The sequence below is a fragment of the Sander lucioperca genome, chromosome 7 (assembly GCF_008315115.2).
Source record: "Sander lucioperca isolate FBNREF2018 chromosome 7, SLUC_FBN_1.2, whole genome shotgun sequence".
Classification (NCBI taxonomy): Eukaryota; Metazoa; Chordata; class Actinopteri; order Perciformes; family Percidae; genus Sander; species Sander lucioperca.
Window position 1 is genome coordinate 35,619,902 of NC_050179.1, and position 17,500 is coordinate 35,637,401.

General features: G+C 44.0%; 1 protein-coding gene across 2 annotated transcripts in view; it reads left to right on the plus strand.

Annotated features, from left to right (window-relative positions):
* dus2 (dihydrouridine synthase 2) overlaps positions 1-17,500 on the plus strand; it is a 22,724-nt gene that overhangs the window by 2,527 nt on the left and 2,697 nt on the right. For both annotated transcript variants that reach the window (XM_031279852.2, XM_031279853.2), the window contains exons 3-14: positions 382-427; positions 2,703-2,794; positions 2,880-2,923; positions 4,652-4,712; positions 4,793-4,840; positions 6,614-6,679; positions 7,772-7,842; positions 11,978-12,064; positions 12,933-13,101; positions 14,627-14,748; positions 14,841-14,981; positions 16,655-16,742. In XM_031279852.2, coding sequence (XP_031135712.1) covers positions 382-427; positions 2,703-2,794; positions 2,880-2,923; positions 4,652-4,712; positions 4,793-4,840; positions 6,614-6,679; positions 7,772-7,842; positions 11,978-12,064; positions 12,933-13,101; positions 14,627-14,748; positions 14,841-14,981; positions 16,655-16,742 — 1,035 coding nt within the window. The remainder of the gene's footprint in view (positions 1-381; positions 428-2,702; positions 2,795-2,879; positions 2,924-4,651; positions 4,713-4,792; positions 4,841-6,613; positions 6,680-7,771; positions 7,843-11,977; positions 12,065-12,932; positions 13,102-14,626; positions 14,749-14,840; positions 14,982-16,654; positions 16,743-17,500) is intronic.

Here is a 17,500-nt window from a genome sequence, read left to right on the forward strand (position 1 = left end):
AAAATATAATTCATGTGATTATGTGTGGTTGTCATCACGTGACAGTGTGGAGGAGAAAGTAGTTTTTTGTAAGTTGTTGTTGTTGTTGTTGTTTCAGTATTAGTGTTTGGTAGCCTATTCAGTTTCTGAACGGTGCACAAGCCAACAGTTTGGTGACGCCGTCTGAGCCTTAGGTCATAATTTTTAATTAGTCACGGTAATACCGTATACCGCGGTAAAATAGGGAGGAGGTTTGACGGTATCAAAATTTGGATACTGCCCAACCCTAATACACAAACACACACACACACATTATTCATTAGCATGAAAACAGACCCCCTAGGTTAATTTTGCGCCGGATTTGTCCTTTAGCGTGTGTTAACTCTGTGCTGTCTGTTTCAGGAGTTGATTGACATCAAGATGGCCCAGTGTCACAGAGTTGTCAACGGTGAGAGTCTGTTAGTTTGCAGTCGGGGGCTGTCAAAACTCCAAGGGTGTAACTTTGGGTTTAACATGGTTGGGGGTTGGGGGGGGGGGGATGAGATCTCCAACAATGTAGGGAGGTCCCGGGACATGTCTACATTACTGGCAATTTCCACTGGATGCGGAACGTCGACGGAGTCATTAGGTTTCCATTAAAGTCAGTGTGTGTATTTCCACTGACTGCAGAACGTCTGCGTCCCGACTCCGTCCCAGCTCCGTCAGTCCCCAGCCCTCCGGAGCAGATACCAGAGCTTCTATTGTTGCCGGACGACGGAGAGCTCCGCAGCAATTCAGCACACGGCAGATAGTGCGCAGGACAGGAAGTCGAGCACAGAAACAAAATTAAAATCTGGTTAATTTTCAAAATAAAATCCAGTGTGCTCACGGCGGATCATATTTCCCTGCACTACACCTTGAAAACACAGCTCAGAGTAGTTCCCCCTCTACTCCTCTGGATAACAACTAACTGTTGTTGGTTTTGTGGTTCTATTCTACGTGAATTCGTGAGATCTCGTGGGTCCTCGTGACTACAGCTGTCAGTCATGGCCGCAGCCGTGCCGCAACAAATCCGGACCTGGTGGGTGTTGATGGACGGCGGAGCACGCAGCCGTTCCTCAGCGGAGCCAGTCCGCAGACGTTCTGCATCCAGAGGAAATCCACAGTTAGAGTGCTGATCGGGCTGCATTTTTCTGTCCCAGCCCGGCCCGCGTCCGACAGAGCAGAACAGTTAAAATCAAATTTTTGTCTCATACTAATAACACATGTACGTTTTGTAGGAAGGCATTCAGAAATGTCAACAGATGAGGCATCAGCTCACACTGTCGCAACAAGCTCACGTTAACACAGGCGCGCACCTACATAATAAGCTGTTTTAAATTTAAAATGTTCAGTGCCTTATCATGCTGATGTGACCGAGCCCGACCCGAACCAGAACATCATTTCTAAATATCTGTCCCAACCCGGCCCGGCCCGTCGGGTCCCGATGGGGTCAGTTCGGGTATCCATCCTTTAGTCTACATGCTAGGGCTGCCACCTCTTAGTCGATTAGTCGACTAATCGGTCGTTTTGGTCTTAGTCGACTAAGATTTCTTTAGTTGATGAGTCATTTTTTATGCTTATTCATGCTTAATTACTCATTTCCAAGAAACTTATGAGCACATTTCTGGTAAACACAAGATTTAAAGTGGTGCTTTTGCAGGATTAATTGTGGAGAAACTCAGTTTTACAGATGGTTCATTAACTACATTTATATTGTGCTTTTCTAGTCTTAACCACCTCTCAAAGAGCACAGCTCTGTCGATTAATCAACTAATCCATTAATCGACAAAATCATATAAGTGTTAGTCGACTAAGAATTTCTTTAGTCGAGGACAGCCCTACAACATGCATGTGTTTAGAAACAGCGACTAATACGTACAATTTTTTTGTAACCTTCGTGTTTTCCTCGGGACAAATTTGACCGGTTTACAAAGTTTTTTTATATCAGAAATATGGGTTTCTTACATTCAAATTGCCCCAAAATAACTTGGATGCATGTACGCTGTATGGGACCCATGCAACGTTGTTCGCAGGTAAAATGCCTGATTACTTATATTGGTTTTTGGGTGTTTTATTCAATTTTATAGCATTTGAAAAAACAATGTTTAAATGGTTTTAAAATGGACTGAACTTTGACATTCTGCGATTCCCTCAACATCCTCTGATCTTAACTATTGGTCAAGGTAATTCATCATTTCTGCTTTTTTTTAAACAAAAAAAAAAATTGTTATGTCATTTAAATTAGGTTTATTGACCATGAATTAAAAAATAAAGTGTTGAAAAAGTGACAAACGCATCGGAAAAAGCGCCCAAAAAACGGTCGACGGGAAGACAACACGGGTTAACAAAAACCTTGACAAAAAGGCGACGAAAATGTAGAAAAAATTGCCAAAAACAAATTGAAAAAGGCGACGAAATACGTTGGGAAAATTGTCCCAAAAAACCTTGAAAAAGGCGACAAACACGTGGAAAAAAACTGTCCAAAAAAACTCAGCAAAAAGCAACAAACGTTGAAAAAAAGCAGAAAAACATTGAAAAGGAACCAACATTTCGGAAACGGCCCAGTAGTTGATTATTGGGGGGGACTACAGGACATATTATAGCAGCATTGTTGGAGGTAGCTGCTCTGTAGTTGTTCATATTATGATAAAATAAAGACTTAAAACCTGAAAGATATTTTTCACTGTGTGTGTGTTTGTCAGAGGTGCTGGAGACGGTGGATTTTGTCGCTCCAGACGAGCGCGTGATGTTCAGGACCTGTGAGAGGGAGAAGTACAGAGTCATCTTCCAGATGGTGAGACGGAAAACAGAACTACTTGCTGTCCGTGTGCAGTAAAGTCTCGGGCAGAGTCTCTGACTTTTTCTCTTCGTCTTCTCAGGGAACTGCGGACCCGGACCGAGCGCTGACCGTGGCCCGGCTTGTGTGAGTTCTCAGCTCCATCTCTGAACCTTAAAGTGCTCGTATTATGCTTTTTGGCTTTTTCCCCTTTCCTTTATTGTGTTCTATATATTTTTATCTGCACGTTATAGGTTTACAAAGGTAAAAAGCCCAAAGTCCACCCCAAAGGGACTTACCATCTCCAACAGAAAACAGCAAACAGCTCTATTGTAGTCCAGCCTTTACTTCAGAGACATACGTGGTCACTTTGGAACACACGTTATAATGCTCGCCTAGCTGCTAGCATGGCACGCCCTCATACTCTGCTTCTGACTGGCTAGTAGTCCTTACCTAGCTACTGAGCATGTGCGACTCCCAACAAAGATGTTCCAGCAGTGAGAGGTCTCACTCTGTAGCTAAAACAGAGAGCTCAACACACAGGGTGAAAAGAGGAGCTGCAGCAATGAGCAGTACAAAATTAAACCATGTAAACCTATTCTGGTATAACCTCTAAATACAGTTATGAACCTGAAAATGAGCATAATATGAGCACTTTAATTCACAGTTAAATATTCAAACTAGGGCTGTCAAACGATTATTTTTTTTAATCGCGATTAATCGGCAAATTTCTAAAGTTGATCGCGATTAATCTCATGTTTATCACATGATTAAAATTCTATTATTTTGCATTTCAGAACTGTTTTTAAGTCCATATTAACAATGGAAAGCCATTCTTACCAGTGGATCTTGACTGGGAATCAAATGAAGGCAAATAAAGTTACTTCATGAACTTGATTTTAAGATTTGTATTTGTTATTATTTATTTACTGTAAATTGAAAAATGTGTGAATCTGTGAATCATTATTGCACAATTCCTACAAGTACCTAACCTAACTGAGATGTAACACTAACACTTAGCTTATACAGTACAAACAAAATGGTCCAAAACCAGATGCCACAGCAGGACATTTGTAACCTTTACGTTTTTTAATAAGGAATGTGACAATTCTCCTGGACAGAAAAGGGGGTGGACAATGTCCCAAATGACAAACAATACAAACACAGTCCTAAAACCGTATGCTGATATACATAGGCAATATAGTTTGCAGTAACTTCTAAATAATGTTGATTACTCACTGACGTCCAGTGATCACCGGTTAATGAGACAGCGTTTGAACTCTGCAGCAGTTCCAGTGTGGCTGCTTTCTCCGTGTCGTACAGGCTGTGTATGGTGAAACTACTGTCCCCCTCGACAACTTTTTAAAAGTAAACTTTCCATTCAGAATCTTATTGGCATCCATTTCAGCGTCTCGCGCTCGCCATCCACTCAAAACGTAACGTTAGCCTCCTACTCTTTGGCCGGCTCACAACCCCAAACGAGTGTGTGCGGCGTGCCTGTTGTTTTGTTTCCGGTCTAGCTAGATCCGGTGTGGTGTTGTAGTTTTTCTAACGTTACTAGTTGTTGCAACAGCATGTGAAAAAAAACTACAAAGTTTGCTAGGCCAAAAAGAACGTTAATCTCGCGGTTAAAAAAATTGACGCCGTTAAAATGGGTTTGCGTTAACGCCGTTAATAACGCGTTTAACTGACAGCACTAATAAATTAACAGTATTTATACAGCACCTCAACCTGCTTTATAATTAAAAAAAGACATGAAAATCTCACTTTTTGAAACATGGTACCTTTTTATAAGACATCGAATAACCAGAAGAATGTAATGAACCATTTTGTCTGTTGCTGCAGTAGACTAGTTAATGTGCTTGTCCTTTTTAGGGAGAAGGATGTGGCTGCTATCGATGTGAATATGGGCTGTCCAAAGGAATACTCCACGAAGGTGAGTTTCCTGTTAAAAAAACCTAAACTGCTGCTGCTCTGACCTTTGACCCCCCCCTACTGACATCTGACCTCTTGCAGGGCGGGATGGGAGCTGCTCTTCTGTCAGATCCCGACAAGATCGAGGCGGTGAGTACTTCAGCCAGACGATGTGTGTCTGACGAACTGCATGTTTAACGTTTTCAGTAGAGATGCACCGATAGAGCGGCCGGTGACCGGAATTGGCCGGTTTTCACGTGCTCGGCCATGACCGGCGACCAGCAGGTCAGTCTGACATATGGTGATTTCATGCTGGTCAACGCTACAATTAACTGACAACATAAGTTATACCAGTTACAGTTCTCAAGGACGCACGCACACACGGACGCCACAGCACGGACGCCACAGCACGGACGCCACAGCACGCTCTCTTTCTCCTTTCTCTCAACTTTTCCGCCGTGTGTCGGCGCTATTCTCCCACATGTAGGAACCTGGTGAATTAACCTGCAACATGTCAGCTGTTTGGGAATTCTTCAGCGTGTGTGCAGAAGATAACAAGTTTACAATATGCAACACCTGCAAGGAGAAAGTAGGGCGTGGAGGGACGACACCAAAAACCTAAATCATATTTTCTTTAGTTGGATATTGATGTGAAAAGAAGGAAATGATTCTAACATTGCTCTTTAGATGTGTGTGAATGTCCCACACCAGGAGTAATTTATATAGTTCTATTATATAGTGATCCATTATCTGTTCAACACATGTTCTATTAAAGAAAAGATAGAAAATAAATATTTGTGTGTGCTGTAAAGTGGTTAGAAAAAATGAAATCGGAATCGGCTAAAATCGGAATCGGCCTAGAAAGTTGTAATCGGTGCATCTCTAGTTTTCAGCCTTAAACGTGATTTAAGGTTCTGCGGAGGCTCCACGTAGAGCTTTCACCGTAGCCTACGTAAGTGGCCTGATGTTTATACTTGTGTGTGTGTGTGTGTGTGTGTGTGTGTGTGTGTCGATCTCAACAGGGCCGTCGCATGTGTGGAGTGTGTGTGTGTGGTAGAGTGAGTGAGAGAGTGATGGCGATTAGCTCCGGAGCGAGTAGTGACTCTATAGTCATAGTGAGAGAATCAAAGTGTCTCCCCTGTTCTTTCTGACCACGGTGGGAAATCTGGAGCAGGAGTAGTTAACCATCTCCTTGATTTCATGTTGTTTACGGAGAACGAGAACCAGGAGATGAGTCGAGGGGGGGGGGGGGGGTGCCACATGCATCACTGACATGTTGTTACATTTTTCGTACCTCCCTTCTGTTAGTTTTGAAGTCACTGAAGGGGATGGGACCCAACTACCTGCATGACGTGTTCCAGCAATATTCTCAACCACGACCCCTTAGATCACAACATAAGCAACTAGTACTGAAGCCTACTGTCAGACCCAAACAGGGGGAAGCATCTTTTAACCACTATGGCGTCCATCTCTGGAACCAGCTTCTAGACATAAAAAACATAAAACATATAAAAAACGCCCCAACTATTACAAATACAAACTATACAAACCTATTACCATTTTTTAAAACAAGGCTAAAGACCAAGCTTTTCTCAGATGCGTTCTGCAGTTAATGCACATTGGTTTTTCAAGTCTTTTTATCTATTCATTTATTTTTAAATGGACTCTGCTGTTATTTTATGTGTATATATATTACTTTTTTCTACTATTCCTAAAATTGTTTGTAGTTCCATTATTTTATTTTAATTTTTTCATGTTTTTAATCGTTTTTGTGTGAAGCGCATTGCATTGCTGCTGTGTATTCTGATAAAACCTCAAAATACAATTATGAACCTGAAAATGAGCATAATATGAGCACTTTAAATAACGTTGGTTATATGCAGACAAAAAGACAGCAGGGTAACTTCTTTATTTTCTCCGTAGATCCTCAAGAAGCTCGTCACAGGAGTTTCCATACCAGTCACATGTAAAATCCGGATCCTGCCTTCGGTAAGATGTGAAGAACTTATACGTTTGTGATTGTTTTCTGTTTCCATTTTGTTATGCCTCCCCGCCGGAGACAGCTGTGGAAGAATATCTCAGAACCCCCAGGAGGGAATTTCTTAAAATTTGGCACAAACGTCCTCTTGGACTCAAGGATGAACTGATTGGATTTTGGAGGTTAAAGGCCAAGGTCCACTGTGACCTCACAAAATGCTTGTTTGACGAAAATTAGAACGTTGCAGGCAAAGTTTCTGCGGTCTGAACCGGCCCGTCTCAGCTCGACTCAAAGCAGCTGATGGTGTCGCTGCGACTCAGCTGGTGGAGTCTCCAGAGGCTGGTTTTAGAACGTAAGAGACGTCTCCTGTTTCAACAGCCAATAGAGAAGTCAGCTGGTGGAGTCTCCAGAGGCTGGTTTTAGAACGTAGGAGACGTCTCCTGTTTCAACAGCCAATAGAGAAGTCAGCTGGTGGAGTCTCCAGAGGCTGGTTTTAGACCGTAAGAGACGTCTCCTGTTTCAACAGCCAATAGAGAAGTCAGCTGGTGGAGTCTCCAGAGGCTGGTTTTAGACCGTAAGAGACGTCTCCTGTTTCAACAGCCAATAGAGAAGTCAGCTGGTGGAGTCTCCAGAGGCTGGTTTTAGACCGTAAGAGACGTCTCCTGTTTCAACAGCCAATAGAGAAGTCAGCTGGTGGAGTCTCCAGAGGCTGGTTTTAGAACGTAGGAGACGTCTCCTGTTTCAACAGCCAATAGAGAAGTCAGCTGGTGGAGTCTCCAGAGGCTGGTTTTAGACCGTAAGAGACGTCTCCTGTTTCAACAGCCAATAGAGAAGTCAGCTGGTGGAGTCTCCAGAGGCTGGTTTTAGACCGTAAGAGACGTCTCCTGTTTCAACAGCCAATAGAGAAGTCAGCTGGTGGAGTCTCCAGAGGCTGGTTTTAGAATCAAAAGGAATACTTGGAATTGTTGGTGGTGGTAAATTTTCATGAAAAGGACAAGTTTGTGAACGGCCAACACAGATTTTGATAATGAACAACTAAACACGTTACACACTGGGACTTTAAGATATCCGTTAACTGGTTTCGTGTTCTTCACTGGTTCCAGTTGGAGGAGACGCTCGCTCTGGTCCGGAGGATTGAGAAGACGGGCGTCGCTGCTGTCGCTGTTCACGGCAGGTAAACTCCACTTTATTCACTGCACACAAACATGCAGCCCAAAGATAGCCTGGTTTACACCAGACCCTTCTCAGTTGTAACTGAGAGTGGGTCTGGGGAAGCTTCATTCACAGTCCATTTCCAAAGGGGCGTCACCAACGGACGCCGCTCAAATGCCTCTGGCCGCCATTGGAGGGTCCTTCAACCAATCAGAGCAACGATCACGGTGACTTAGCAGCGACAGCGGCATCAACGGGTTGCTGCGCTTCAGTGGCCGCAATGTTGAATGTAAACACAGCTGCTCGCCATCACTGTGCTATCGTCATCGTGTAAAGCCCGCTTCAACGGTTGTGATTGGTGCCTCGATTTGGAAAAATGAATGGGCTCTTGGCCAGAGCAACGTTGAAAGAACACTGACTCAAAAAATAAAGATAAACGACAATAAATTAAATTTTGCAAGCTTAAAAATTACAGTAATGAAACAACGAAATGTTAAAAATCAATAAATACAAGTCGGTCGACTGAATTTAAAAACTGAACACCCGGGATGAAAAATAATCTGAAAATCTGTGATTATTGACTTAAAAACTAAGGCTATAATTTTAAGTAAGTAAGTAAACTTTATTTATATAGCGCAGGGGTCTCAAACTCGCGGCCCGGGGGCCAATTGAGGCCCGCGGGCTGATATTTTGTGGCTCCCCTACTTGACATCAAAGTTTAGTGTCAGTGCGGCCCGCGCGTTGTTCTGAAACGCACCTTTTTGCTGAGTCGTTGCGTGTGCCGCGCTTGCCACGCTTTTATTTTATTTGTTTATCACTTACGGGCTACCATAGCTAGTCTCGTGACAACTTCCTGCGACATTTGTTGTCAACGGTTGTCAAGCTAGCCAACCGTGAAGTACCTGGGGAAGTATCAACGTTAGTCACTTGGTTGAAACGTGTTCCAGAGTGACGGAAAATATCTGCCATCACCCAGTTCCAGTCACGTCGCTCTCAAAACGTGCCGTGAAGAGAAAGGTTGGCGACGAGCTCAGGCAATTTCAGTGAAAGTGGGAGACGGAATATTTTTTCTATCGAGCACAGGAGCACCCCTACATGTCTCATACGCACAGAGAAAGTTGCGGTGTACAAGGAATATGACATCAGACGTCATTACTCAACTAGACATGCTGAGGAGTATACAACATACCAGGGAGAGGAGAGAAAGAACCGGGTCGCCAATCTTAAAAAATGTCTATTGAGGCAACAAGATTTATTTAAGAAAGCAAACAAAGAATACTTTTGTTGAATACTTGACGCGGCCCAGCCTGACCCACACTCTGCCTCGAGCGGCCCCCAGGTAAATTGAGTTTGAGACCCCTGATATAGCGCCTATCACAGACATGCAGCAAGTTTAACAATTTACAATCATACAAACCTAAAAACAATGATAGTTCAGTCAAGTGAAAGCTTGTCTGAATAGGAGTGTCTTCAGCTGTTTGGTAAAAGATACGATAGAATCGGCCACACGCAGCGACAGGGGCAGGGCGTTCCACAATTTGGGAGCGACTGCCTGAAAGGAGCGGTCTCCCCGAGTTTTAAGGCGGGTTTTTGGGACCATCAGGAGATTTTGACCTGAAGAACGAAGCGTGCAGAAAGAAGAGTAAGGGGTCAACAAGTCTGCGATATATTTAGGCGTCTGTCCATGTAGTGCTCTAAAAGTTAAAACTAAAATTTTAAAATCAATTCTGTATTTTACTGGAAGCCAGTGGAGAGTAAACTAAATCGGGGTAATGTGTGCCCTTCTGTTTGTTCCTGTTAAAAGCCTGGCTGCTGCATTTTGCACCAATTGAAGACGGCTTTACTCCAAATTAAGAGCCAGATCTTCAATTTCCCTGTGAAAAATAAACTGGTTGAAGACAATGTGAAACATATATTATTTTAATATATCAAAGTGTCACTAGTTGGTATTTTTTCCATGTTTACATTTTGCATTTTTGAACATTAGTTTCATATCTTTATGCCTTTTGAAATACATGTATATAGTTTTGTGTGTTTTTTTTCCCTGTGTTGTACGTGCTGTATCATCATGCTGCATCTTAACACGTTATAATTATTATTATTTTTTTTAACCTTTTTATTTATTCAGGGAAGGTTCACTGAGAGGAAGCCTCTCTTTTGCAGGAATGCCCTGATCACATTCACACAGTTACACATTCTCACCTGGAAGCTGCCCAATACAGTAATTATTATATTATAGAGATGCAACGATTACAACTTTCTAGGCCGATTCCGATTTTATTTTTTCTAACCACTTTACAGCACACACACATTTATTTTCTATCTTTTCTTTAATAGAACATGTGTTGAACAGATAATGGATCACTATAAAATAGAACTATATAAATTACTCCTGGTGTGGGACATTAACACACATCTAAAGATCAATGTTAGAACCATTTCCTTCTTTTCACATCCAATATCCAACTAAAGAAAATATGATTTAGGTTTTTGGTGTCGTCCCTCCACGCCCTACTTTCTCCTTCCAGGTGTTGCATATTGCAAACTTGTTATCTTCTGCACACACGCTGAAGAATTCCCAAACAGCTGACATGTTGCAGGTTAATTTACCAGGTTCCTACAAGAGAAAAAACAAGGAAAAAGAGAGCGTGCTGTGGCGTCCGTGCTGTGGCGTCCGTGTGTGCGTGCGTGCTGTGGCGTCCGTGTGTGTGTGCGTCCTTGAGAACTGTAACTGGTATAACTTATGTTGTCAGTTAATTGTAGCGTTGACCAGCATGAAATCACCATATGTCAGACTGACCTGCCGGTCGCCGGTCATGGCCGAGCACGTGAAAACCGGCCAATTCCGGTCACCGGCCGGTCTATCGGTGCATCTCTATTATTATTATTATTATTATTGTTATTGTTATTATTATTATTATTATTATTATTATTATTATTATTATTATTATTATTATACATTTTATTTATATAGCGATTTACATGGTACTCAAAAACACTTTACAGTAAAACCAGCACATATAGCACATTAAAAACAGATAAGCAATACAACCAACACATAAAACAAGCATATTAAAAGCAGTAACTATCAGGTTACAACCACAGTCTGATCTGCTGCCACTGAGCAGCTCCACTGGAGCAGGTTGGGGGTTAAGGGCCTTGCTCAAGGGCACCTCAGTGGTGATGATGAGGGAGGGACAGAGCGCTGCTCTTTCACTTTCCTCACCCAGATCTTTTTAATCATGTCGGTCTGGGGATTGAACCGCGACCTCCCGGTCTAAACCTTTAGGCCACCACTGCTACTTGATTTTTATCCATCTTAATGGTACACTGTGTAGGAGTTCCTCCCATCTATTTTGCATTCAAACGAATAGTGCTCTCTAGCGCCTCGCTTTTTCAAATGCGTGTTGCGGCTACGGTAGCCGTTCTGTACCAAGAAGCTATGACAACATGGCTTCCAATTTTCGCTTTTTATGGCGACGAGGACTCCTTCTCCTGTGGCTCGCCATAAGTATGATCCTCCGTTATGAACTAAAGGGCAGTGCAGGCTTTCCAAGTTGCCGGGGCGGTGATAAGAGCCTCTCACTGATCTCCTTCTCCGTCTCAGCTGATCTCAGTCACGTGACGCTGGCTCTGAACGAGAACGCGTTGTGGATTAGCTAGACAGGTCAGCTAGTGCTCTATGTCCCTCTCAGTAATTAGAGTTTTTCAAAATAGTGGAGCGACATGGAAGCCTCCTTGGACTTACCCGTCCAATGTAAATACAGATAAGAAATCCTTCGCTTACGAGGATAAGTCAGATCATTGGCAGAGGTCATTTTACACCAATGAGGACATGTTTATGAATAAAGACATTGATTTTAACTAATAAAATACTTTAAAAACTACACATTGTACCTTTAAACAATCAACAGTATGTTGTAAGGAAAGAAACGGAAACATAAATATCTGATAAAAACACAAACATTGACAAATCAATCCGATTTCACCGAAGAAACAAAAAGGATAAATTGGAGAATTGATGATTTTTAACTGATAAGTTTTTAAGCCTGGTGCAGTCAAAGGTCAGACCCGGCTTGCTCCTGATTGGTCCGAGCGCTGCCTGCTTCATTCACGTAGTTCTTCTGTGTTTCTCCTCTGATGGATGCGTTGTTCAGGTTGAAGGATGAGCGTCCCCGCCACCCGCTCCACTGTGACTACATTCAGGCCGTCGCTCGGGCCGTCTCCATCCCCGTCATCGCCAAGTAAGCCTCCACACCTCCACATCTAACACGTAACATGGTTTCAATCTGTTAAAGGTCCCATGGCATGAAAATGTCACTTTCTGAGGTTTTTTAACATTACTATGAGTTCCCCCAGCCTGCCTATGGTCCCCCAGTGGCTAGAAATGGTGATAGGTGTAAACCAAGCCCTGGGTATCCTGCTGAATTTCGGGAAAGAGACTTCAGATACAGTATTAGGGGACCACTAAGGTCTATATAAAAGAGACTTCAGATACAGTATTAGGGGACCACTAAGGTCTATATAAAAGAGACTTCAGATACAGTATTAGGGGACCACTAAGGTCTATATAAAGAGACTTCAGATACAGTATTAGGGGACCACTAAGGTCTATATAAAAGAGACTTCAGATACAGTATTAGGGGACCACTAAGGTCTATATAAAGAGACTTCAGATACAGTATTAGGGGACCACTAAGGTCTATATAAAGAGACTTCAGATACAGTATTAGGGGACCACTAAGGTCTATATAAAAGAGACTTCAGATACAGTATTAGGGGACCACTAAGGTCTATATAAAGAGACTTCAGATACAGTATCAGGGGACCACTAAGGTCTATATAAAAGAGACTTCAGATACAGTATTAGGGGACCACTAAGGTCTATATAAAAGTATCCAAAGAGCACCATGTCATGGGACCTTTTTAAGTAGCTTTTTTAATGCAGGACTTTTAGTTGTAACAGAGTATTTTTACAGTGTGGTATTAGAACTTTTACTGAAGTGAAGGATCTGAATACTTCTTCCACCGCTGCCGAAGACGGACAGAAAGTCTTAGGAGCTGTTTTTTAATGAGTCCTTTAACCTGGCCGGCGTCCCGTCTCTCCTTCAGCGGAGGCTCTCTGGATCTGGTGAAGACCAACGCCGACATCGAGGAGTTCAGGAGGGCGACGGGCGCCTCCTCGGTCATGCTGGCTCGCGCCGCCATGTGGAACGCGTCGGTGTTCAGCGACCAGGGGCCGTTTCCTCTGGAGAGGGTCATGGAGGACTACCTCAAATATGTGAGTTTTTCTGCGTCAGCATAGACCCAAACTCAACAGAATCCAGCGCAGCTCAAACGCAATAGAAATGGGCCGCCAGTGGCCACGTTGGTACGTTTGCTACTTCGTGATGTGATGTCATTTCCAGGAGTATCTCCAAACGCTTCATATCCCAAAAATAAAGTACAGCTCAAGCTAAAAGGTTATGTAAGTCAATAGACCATAATAATTAGAGCTCGACCGATATATCGGCGGGCCGATATTAGGCATTTTTCAAACTATCGGTATCGGCATTTATAAATGATTCTGATAAATGAATATTTAAAAAATAAAATAAAAACGGACCATGTTGTGAGTGTTGGCGTTGCATAATTTGTCCACCAGAGGGCGCTCTACAACGTCCCTGTTGGCTACACTCAATGATTTTTTGTTGTTATTGTCTTTTTGTTCAAAGGACTTTAAGTTCCATATCTTAAGTTTGTAGTTTTATACATTTTATTTATCAGAACTTTAATATATTTTGATGTTCCTCTGTTCTGTTGTGACAAGAAAACAAACTGCATTATGATTTTATTTTAGTGAGGACTCATAAATAAGTACAAATAACTAATGTTAGGGGAATCTGCTTATGTTTTGTAACGCGTTTCTGGATTTTCTTTTAAATATATATTGGCCGATTTTTTTAATCACCAAACATTTGTATCGATATCGGCCTAAAAAATCCTTTATCGGCGCCCGGATAGCTCAGTTGGTAGAGCGGGCGCACATATATAGAGGTTTAGTCCTCGACGCAGCGGGCCCAGTTTTAACTCCGACCTGCGGCCGTTTGCTGCATGTCATCCCCCTACCTAGAGATTGGCATGGGGTACTTTCCATAAAATCATCTCTCAATGCAAATCAAACCAGCTATTAGGCTAACTGACATAAAACCATGTTAATCTCTAGATATGGTGAAGGGTATGTGATGATGTGGGGGGTATGGTGAAGGGTATGTGATGATGTGGGGGTATGGTGAAGGGTATGTGATGATGTGGGGGTATGGTGAAGGGTATGTGATGATGTGGGGGTATGGTGAAGGGTATGTGATGATGTGGGGGTATGGTGAAGGGTATGTGATGATGTGGGGGTATGGTGAAGGGTATGTGATGATGTGGGGACCAAGGGAACTTTATCAGGATGCATAGTATCCTGGATCCATGAAATAACTGGCCTTTCAAAATAATAATCTGCCTGCCTCTATGGGAATTTAACATAGGGGTGTACTGACTTATGCCCCCTGTATTTTAAGGAAGAACATTTATTTATTTACGATACATTATTCATTCACAAAGAAAATTGGTGTCTTTAAAGGTCGGATTTTTCCTCATTTTTTTAAATTAAGGCATTAAGATCAATTTCCTAAAGATGATTTTTTTTATTCCTCTTTTTAGTCAACTTTAGCATGGGTGTCCTAATTTTTTCACATGACTGTAGATCCAGAAGTTTTTTGAACAAATCAGTACTTGCTGCAGGCCGACTCTGAGACTGGTTGTCTTGTGTTCCCCAGGCGATCCGGTACACCAACCACGCCTTCAACACAAAGTACTGCCTGTGTCAGATGCTCCGAGACAAGGTGGAGTCTCCTCTGGGGAAGCAGGTGCAGGCGGCCCAGACCAACGCGGAGCTCAGGTAGGGGACGGGCTGGCGGCCGGGGGGTCTGACGTCGCTGCATCGGGTGACGTGCGATTTGTAACGTGGCGCCGTGTTGTGTTGTGTTGCAGCGAGGCGTACGGCCTGCAGGAGTTTTACCGGCGGACCCAGGAGCAGCTGCAGGCCCGGCGGGACGCCCTGCAGAGCGGCAGCCAGCCGGACCGCCTCGTGATGGACGGAGACGTCGCCACCATGGCTGTCAAGTTCGAGCGGTCAGCTGTCGTTTTCAACACGCTCCCTCAAAAAAAATTTTAATTTAAAAAAAAAAACAGGTCATGTCACTCTTATGTAGATTCCTTCAAGTGTAACCCAACTTTATTTATCTCTATAAGGACACGACAGATCAGTTAGTATGGTAAAGTTTGCATGTACTATTTAGCATATTATGGTGCACAAACAAACATTTGTTAGCAAGTGGTAAAATGTACATAAAGCCATTGGAAACGGCCTCATGTATAAATGTAGCTATTTAGATTTAATTGCAATTTTATTTATAGTATCAAATCATAAGAAGAGTTATCTCGAGACACTTTACAGATAGAGTAGGTCTAGACCAAACTCTGTAGTTTACAAAGTCCCAACAATTCCAGGAATTCCCCCAAGAGCAAGCATTTAGTGTGACAGTGGTGAGGAAAAACTTCCTTTTACGGAGAAACCTGGGACAGACCCAGGCTCTTGGTAGGTGGTGTCTGACGGTGCCGGTTGGGGGTGTGATGAACAGTGGTAATAATAGTCACAGTAAAGATACTGGAACTATGACTACAAATGGTAGTCGTAGTAGTTCATGTCATAGCAGGGCACTGCAGGGCGTTGCAGGACGTAGCGTGGCACAGCAGAGCATAGCAGGACGCAGCAGGGAGTAGCAGGACGCAGCAGGGAGTAGCAGGACGCAGCAGGGAGTAGCTGGACGCAGCAGGACGCAGCAGGGAGTAGCAGGACGCAGCAGGGCGTAGCAGGACGCAGCAGGACGCAGCAGGGAGTAGCAGGACGCAGCAGGACGCAGCAGGGAGTAGCAGGACGCAGCAGGGAGTAGCAGGACGCAGCAGGGTGTAGCAGGACGTAGCAGGGCGTAGCAGGACGCAGCAGGACGCAGCAAGGAGTAGCAGGGAGTAGCAGGGCGTAGCAGGACGCAGCAGGGAGTAGCAGGGTGTAGCAGGACGCAGCAGGGAGTAGCAGGACGCAGCAGGGAGTAGCAGGACGCAGCAGGACGCAGCAGGGAGTAGCAGGACGCAGCAGGGAGTAGCAGGACGCAGCAGGGAGTAGCAGGACGCAGCAGGGAGTAGCAGGACGCAGCAGGGAGTAGCAGGACGCAGCAGGGAGTAGCAGGACGCAGCAGGGAGTAGCAGGACGCAGCAGGACGCAGCAGGGAGTAGCAGGACGTAGCAGGGCGTAGCAGGACGCAGCAGGACGCAGCAGGGAGTAGCAGGACGCAGCAGGACGCAGCAGGGAGTAGCAGGACGCAGCAGGACGCAGCAGGGTGTAGCAGGACGCAGCAGGGTGTAGCAGGACGCAGCAGGGTGTAGCAGGACCACGGCAACAGCTGCAACCAAGATCTTGGTGCCATCCTAATAGTATGGACTAAATTTAAGGACTCCAATCAATTTCCAATTTTCCATCCAGTTCAAGTTTTCCTTCTTTTTTTTCTTTTTTTTTTATAAATAATGACTCCAATCGATTATGAAAATAGATAACCATCTACGTGTAAAACTGTAATGTTATCATGCTGCTGTATGTTAGCATTCATCTGAAAGTACAGCCGAAGCTAATCGCACCTCTAATCTGAAAGCTACGTCACCCAGTGATCATTTTGAATTTTCATTCATTGTCTTTTACTAGACGGGTTATTTCCTTCATTTGATGGTGTGATTTGTGTTTGTGGTTTCAGGAGGGAGTATCCCCCTCACATCACTCCCAAGATGTTCCTGCTGGAGTGGAGCCGCAAGGAGAAGCTGGAGCAGCCGCAGTACGAGATGGTGAGGAACGCCGAGTCACTCATACCTCAACCTTTAAACTTCTGCAGCTCTGAAAACTGACACTGAAGCGGATGCGGGCAGCAATTGGTAACCAGTGAAGAGTACAATATGAGATCGTATTCTATATTTTTTGGACCTCGGGGACCCGACTGATCAGTCCGACTGGCTTTACTGCCGACGGTCGGCCGTCAGGTTGGTGTGTAACTGCTCTATAAGAGCCAGATCTGCCATTGCTGATAAGTGATCAACTGATGACTTCTCCTTCTCCTGTTAAACTGATTATATGCTGCACCGCAAGTCCACACTGACTCCAAAACTTGCGTACACGAGTTCAGACCAGACGTGAGATTTTATCGCAGCCTACGCTCACGTTCAAATTGATAAATCCCTTGCTTTGCGTAGGAATCGGCGTACGCCCGTCCTACGCCTGTTTTAGGTCGTACGCACGTTTCATAAATGAGGGCCAATGTCTCTCTGTCTCTCTCTCTGTCACACACACACACACACACACACACACACACACTGTCTATCTCTGTCTCTCTCCCTCTGTCACACACACACACACACACACACACACACACACACACATACACACACACACACACACTGTCTATCTCTGTCTCTCTCCCTCTGTCACACACGCACACGCACACACACACACACACACACACACACACACACACACACACTGTTTCTGTCTCTCTCCCTCTCCCTCTGTCTCACACACACACACACACACACACACACACACACACACA